General features: G+C 28.2%; 1 protein-coding gene across 1 annotated transcript; it reads left to right on the top strand.

The window, feature by feature from the left end:
• The first annotated feature begins 674 nt into the window (after positions 1-674).
• Positions 675-7,463, top strand: LOC119664450. The gene is made up of 5 exons (XM_038073936.1): positions 675-1,003; positions 1,067-1,176; positions 1,858-2,168; positions 7,185-7,315; positions 7,373-7,463. Exons 1-5 carry the CDS (start codon positions 701-703, stop codon positions 7,451-7,453), a joined length of 936 nt encoding a protein of 311 aa, XP_037929864.1. The 5' UTR covers positions 675-700; the 3' UTR covers positions 7,454-7,463.
• The last annotated feature ends 1 nt before the right edge of the window (position 7,464 follows it).

Here is a 7,464-nt window from a genome sequence, read left to right as displayed (position 1 = left end):
CTTTGTTATATACTTTATTTAAGTGTGAACTCCAAGTGAGTTTACCATCTAGGACAACACCTAGGTACTTTGTTTCACTGGAAAGAGAAATATTAGTGTTTCCTAAACGTACGGGACCTATGTCTAGTTTACGTTTGAGTGTGAAAGGCACAACAACAGTTTTCTCCGGATTTATGGAGAGACCCTCACTTTCGCACCACGCTAAAATGCGTCGAAGGTGCCCTACCAATATCTCTGATAGACTGCTACCATGCTTTCCAGATACTATTATAACTAGATCGTCTGCATACCCAATGGCGTCACAACCAATATTCTCCAACAAGATTAAAAGTTCATCAACAACCACTGACCAGAGCAAAGGAGACAGTACTCCACCCTGTGGGCAACCTTTTGCGGCCTCAACAGCTACAGACGTTCTACCTAAGGTTGATGTAATTTTTCTGCTTTGAAGCATCGCCTCAATCCAGGAAATAACATTAAAATCAACATTTCTGTTAGTTAAGGCATTCGAGATCGAGCCATAACTCGTATTGTCGAAAGCTCCTTCAATATCCAGAAATGCACAAAGCGCAATTTCTTTGTTTTTGTGGGCCTTTTCAATAATATTGTTACTTAAGTTCTAAAGATTTTATGTATATATATATAAATATTATTTTTGATTATTGCAGAAACAAATTTTGCTAGTATAAGCATTTCTAAAATGACAGGGAATTATCTATTAAAAAAGGAATTTTCCATTTCTGCTATTCATACCAAAGAGGAAGGCTCATTTAAGATACGTCAAGCAAATTTAATATCTGAAACAACTCCATATTGTGTGTCGATAGTGCAATATACTGAAGATTTTTTTACTAATCAAAATAACTACGTTATTAACCTCGCCGTCTTTGACTTAAAAATCCTAACGTCTGTATTAGATTGGAAAGCCAATGAAGCACATCAGGACCCGCATACTCATAGTTTACAAATAAAATTAGCGAAATCTAAATCAGATGAAAATATTGTAAGTTTTTTTAAAGTAAATAATCCGTTTTAAATTAATCATGAATCATTAAACTCATCTTAGTGCCTCTCTAGAAGGAATAGGAATAGTGCTTGGGTAACAGACAATTGCAAGGTTAAGGCTGTTAGTATTCTACATGTGTTCTGTAGTTGCTTCTACTTAGGATACTTCAGGTAATAATAATATCGAATAAGTATAATATTATAGATAGATCAATAAAGAAACACGAATCGAATATACTATTCGATAAAGAATAATAATGGCTAAGATACTTTCATTTATTAATACTTAAAGGGGTTTTTTCGAGGAGTAGTGAACTACAACAACAAAAATTTATTTTATATTATTTTAATTAATTGAATTTTTGGCTGACCATAAAGCTGTTTCGAGTATTGGCAAATACCCATCATCAGTGGTGTTGGAAATAATTCTTGTATTTAATTATTCGTAAATAAATTTTTTCAGACTGCAAGTACCAGGAATCGAAAAATACGTTATTAATACTTTTTAATTAAAAATCAGTAATAATTAGCTTTTTAAAAATGAAAGATAGGTATATTAATACCTATAATAATAGGTATATTATTCTTGCAGCCGAAACGTAGGAAACCGATCCGATAAATGGTTCCAACATTTTTATGTAAAAAGTGTAGATATAAAGTATTAAAATAAATTTCATATTTAATATTCATATTAAAATAAATAATTAAGGGAATTTTTAAAGCCTATTAATATATTTATCTTTATCTGTGATTAAATTTATATTGTAGAATTTATTAAAGTATAGTTAACTATAGATTTAAACATAAAAACTTAAATAACATGCTCTTATAAAAATCTATAAAATATTTTAGACTCTCTGCTATAAAAAACAATCATGACAATGGAATTAGCTATCGTCCGAGTCCAACTAAGAATATTATTAGTTTCCCTAATGATAATCACATCACACCGAACATATTTTTATCATCGACCAGTGAAGCAACCACGCCAGCTCTCTTTACTATGGCGGCAGTACCTTCACAAAATATTAGTAATATAGCTACCACAATGTATGTAACTCGACAAGAACTTCGAACTACAACACCAGCAAATCATAAAATTGATGCGGACATAGAGAAAGGATATATAAAAACTGCTAAACCAAATGAATCGGTTAAAAAGGGTAAGTATTTATTTTAAATGTTTATTCTTATTGAGAATCAATATCTGCTTCTAAAAAAAAAAATATACTTAGAATTAAAATTGAAAGTATCCATTATTAATCTATGGTGTAGATACGTTTGTAGCATTTGTTTAGGTGATCATCATGCTGTAATTGCTGAAAAGTTGTAAACAACATAGCTAGAATGAGCATCTTGACAGTATCTAAAGTAGTGAGCTAGTTTATCGTTCGGCCAATAAAGAAGTAACCTTTCTTAGAACGCCAGAGTTAAGGTCGCTGCTATTTACCTATTTACCTATTTACCTAGAATATTCTCTAGTTAAGGCATATCTGTCGTTCGATACCGAACGGAGGTGTATATCTGGTACCTCGGGGACAGTGCCCGCAACTTCGGCTGACCTGACCAATTGAAGTTGATAGTGTCGTGGTGGCTGTGGTTAGACCTAAACTTACACGGGAAGAATGATTGCATTTTACTTTCATTCGGCGTGGAACTGCGTATTCATACTGTATGATATGGCCCAAAGATCAGTAGAGGTGTTGGTAGGTCTCGCTCCTTACCAAGGGGTAAGTTATAGCAAACATATAACTAATAGGTTATAATAGGTTTATATATATTCAGTAGTACAAATATACAGTAAAAAATTTAGCTTAAAATCCAGTTAATTCATTTACTTGTTTGTCCAGATATCTAAAGTAAACTGTAACACTAAATACAAGCATTCACTGCATTTGAAATTAATTTATTTGTTTTATATATTCATTTCACATTCCATTAGTATTCATTGTATTCATAAATATATATATAGACAGATTTTAACTAAATCTCAGGTCAAAATATTCTTACTCGACGCAACCATACCACATGTTTGTTTTTATATCATCTTTACCACATGAGCTAAAATTTTTCTAAGAAAATGGTAAAGTCAATTTAACTAGTATGTGGTTAGTGGATATTTTTCTAAGTGTACATATCGACGGGATATTTACTATGAACCCATAAAGAATTGAATATCCTACAATTGTGTTTTCATTACGAAATATTCACATAAAGCTTGTCTTTCCTGTTGACTAAACTTGAGTTACGATTTAATTTGTGGATATTATATGTGACTTACTACATTCAGTATTTTAAATTTTATAATAGTCTACCAACATTCATTAATGGTGTTGTCGATTGGTAAATTTCATTCATTCTAGATTTACACTCGATCTGTCAAACGAATGTTTTTAGAGTGATCTAACTCTTTTGTAGTTATGTTAGTGGGTATTTACGATTTTCATAAATGCATATATTGAATATATTCACATTTTATCTGCTTAAATTTAATAAAAATATATTTTTAAATATAAAATTTAATTTTTCATCAATTTAAATTATTAAAAATTAATTTTATTTATAAATAAAAAATTTATTAAATATTTTTGATTGCAAATTCAATATTAATTTAAAATTTTATGTGTAATTTGAAAATATATATTTTTTTAAAATTAATAAATATTACTTTAAAAATAAAATGTAAAAATTAAATTTAATAAAAATATATTTTTGAATATAAAATTTAATTTTTCATCAATTTAAATTATTAAAGAATAATTTTATTTATAAATAAAAAATTTATTAAATATTTTTATATACAAATTCAATATTAATATAAAATTTAATATATAATTTTAAAAAATATATTAATATGAATTTTAAGCAGCTAAAAATTTCAGGATAATCTTGCTAATCTGGAAAATATCTAGAGTACTATAAATTAATCTTGAGTGTTATATATTTCGCTCGAGATTTATCATTTGACAATAAAAATTGTACTAAAAGTGTATCTTGATTGGAAAAGTTACCCCAGTTTTAGCAATCGAAAACATCATAAGTACCGCCTATATTAATGTTTAAACTTTGAAAGCCTAGCACTTAAATCTATCCAAGCTTCCAACTTGTTAAATAAGAAATAATAATAATAAATCACTTATGTATCGTGTTATACAAGGTTAAATTATTAAAACTACACTTGTGTAATTATTGAAACAATATTATAATCACTACATTTCACTAAATACAACCAAAACAAATGTTTGTTTTTGTATTGAGCAATTGGATGGTTCTTTAAAAGTTTGTCGATTTATTTATATTGAATATAATTCTATATTAAATTAAGAAAATAAAATACAACAAATTTTGTATATATTTGTACCCTTGAGATGTATATATTGTCATAACCAAATGATATCTTCAGACTTGGAAGATAATTAGTTTGGAATATTACTAATAGTTTCAAAAATGTTTATTTTAATTAAAAAATATTAAATCTAATGGTTAGAGGACAATATTTTTTTAATCCTTCTTTTAAAAATAGACTCAAAATGATATATTTAGAACGGAAGTGTTCAAGTTGGGTAGTGACCTGTAATATTCCCACTTAAAATTAAAATAAATCTTTCACAATATTTGATTGAAGACCTTTTTTAGAAATTAATTATATATCTTCTTGAATTTCTGTAGAATGTAATATCATCAATTTGCTTTCTTTAATAAATAGTGTTAGTCTTAGTTTTAACAATACTAACGATATACCAACATAATTTTATGTGTATTTATGTATAGATATGTACATGTACATTCACAATCTCATAATATATATATTAAACATTTTATTTATTTAGTTGTTAATTAATTCTTTATTTTCATATAACACAATTAAACTATTTCTATAATAATAATATTAATTTTATAATTTTCGTGTTTTGCTTATAAAGTTTTTAAGAGCACGTATACTTGTGTACACACCTGGTAGAACACCACAACCCTTGCCATATGAAACCAGACCAATTAATTGATTATTGTATGTAACTGGACCACCTGAATCACCAAAACATGCATCCTTGCCAGATGTGAATGCACAAAAATTATTTCTTGTTGTTGGATAGTAACGTTTACACCTAGCTTTTTTAATCACTTTCACATCGGTGTATTTTAATACATCTGATTGAGAGCCTGTCTCATCAATACCCCATCCCCAAATTCTCACATTACTACCAACTTTTGTGCCACCTGTTGACAAAGCAATAGTTTTAATATTATCGCCAATTAATGGAGAAGTTAATTTAAGCATAGCTATATCCATATTCATATTTCGTGAATTAAAACGTTTTGCAATAGTTATCATTGCTACACTTCTTGTAACTCCACCACTATTTAAGGCCGTTGTACCGCCTCTTACTTGCACATCAGCAATAGTTTTGCCATCAACGCAATGAGCTGCAGTAATTACTCTGTCTGGGTCTATTAGAGCTCCTCCACAAAATACACCTTGACTTGAAAATAATTGAACTATGAAGGGTGCTTGAGAAATTGTTGTTGTTGTACCACCGAATATTTTACCTAATTTCTTATTTGCATTAACGTATCCAGTTTCTAAAATAGAGATAATAATAAAAACGTAAAATAAACCGCTGTACAACATTATTTCGCTTAAACTATTTGGTTAGTAATGAAGAACTGTTAGAAAATTTAGATACTTGCTAACTTAGGTATATAATTAGAATAATTTTAAAAATTTTAATTTATTGTTTATTTTTCACATAACATAAAAGCGAATTAGTATAATTAAAACAATTGTGTAAACATAATTGAGATTTCTAATTTATGGTACTTTCATTAATTTTCAATATACATTATATATTATACGACACTTTTATCCAAAAAACAAAAACAACACGCTTCAAAAATTGGCCAGATAATAGGTTAATAGCCATAGTTGGAACATGGAACATGAGAAGACTAGCGAAACTCTCTCGAATAACACTAGTGTACCGTAAATTATATATCGCTCTAAAATGACCGTCATGAGTCTGATCAAAGTAATCAACAATAAATCTAAAATAATCAAAGTAATGGTTATAGTTACTGTAACTCCATTAAATCTGCCTAAAACTATATGTATAATATTGTCTTTAGCATCAACCCTACTGAATCTGTTTATTACTTGAACCTTAATAAAATTTATCGTGCCTACTCGATATTTTGAAAGAAATGACTTAAGATATATATATCAAACTACACATATGGCATAATCTGTCCACAAATTGAATAGAACAAAGCAACTAATTGACTTTGATTACTTTTCTCTAATCCTGATTATTATCACTCTAACAAGACTTTGCCTTATGAGCAGTTATAACTACTAGAGAGGGGTAAACTATTGAAGTAACTGTCTAAACCAATTGAAGAGAAGTAGAGAAGTAAGTTCCGTTTTCCTCTTAATCTGAAAATGGTTGAAATTTGACACAGACGGTTATCTAGGTATACCTTTCTAATTTGTCTACTTGATTTCTCCAATGAAAAAATATATATGTATTTAACCTAGAAATATTTTTATCATATTACATATATCATATATCATGATATAGTAAAGATTCTGATGTAGTTGTTTTTAAAAATTGAAAATTATTCAAAATATCCACATCAATGTGGAAAATTCATTTCAGTTATTAGGGGGGAGATATATGATCAAAAGGTTTAACACCTCTCTTTATCTAGGTTTATCTAAGTTAGAAAGCTTGGGTGTGGCATTGGGGTAGATAGGTGAGTATGTAAAGGGGGCGAATTAATTTCTAGTTTATTAAGATCTTTACAAAATTAGAATAATGTAAACTTAGGTTATACTTACACTAGTTGACAATAAACATATTTTTTTTTAAATATACGACTGGCATTTTTGACGTCATTCAGATATTTGCGGTATTCATAGTTTTGTTTTGGATCTATCGTATTCATATAGGGGCTTAAGTTAGATATTGTTAGTATTCTGCAGATTTTAAAAATATTGTCTATTACTTCTGTACTAAAATCTTCTATCAGAAAACATGTATCGAACGTTTTTAATAATAATCTCTATTTCTTTAAGAAAAATATATTTTTATTGTTTATTAAAACATTTAAAAAATATATTTAAGTAACTCAGTTTCATTTGTGTTTAATTTATTTAATTTATATAATTTTCATATTTGTAGCTTCGCCTTTAATTTACGCTATACCAGTTGCATTGCTTCTGATTATTGCAATAGTCTTTGTCTTCCTGATGATTTTGTACCGTCGTCGACCTAAGAAATCAAATGCATCCACAATTCCTGGACTAAATATTGTAAGCATGATTGGTTATAATATATTTAAATAAATTAATAATTATATTCTATTTTAGCAATTGGAAAGCAGACAACGCCAAGCTGGAATCAAATATGCAACGATCTATGATCAACATTTAGTTCGTGGTAGCTTTTGAGAGTTTAGATG

Source organism: Teleopsis dalmanni, unplaced genomic scaffold (assembly GCF_002237135.1).
Source record: "Teleopsis dalmanni isolate 2A unplaced genomic scaffold, ASM223713v2 unscaffolded_contig_1937, whole genome shotgun sequence".
Lineage (NCBI taxonomy): Eukaryota > Metazoa > Arthropoda > Insecta > Diptera > Diopsidae > Teleopsis > Teleopsis dalmanni.
Note: the sequence above shows the minus strand (reverse complement) of the source record. Positions and strands in the feature narration are given on the sequence as shown.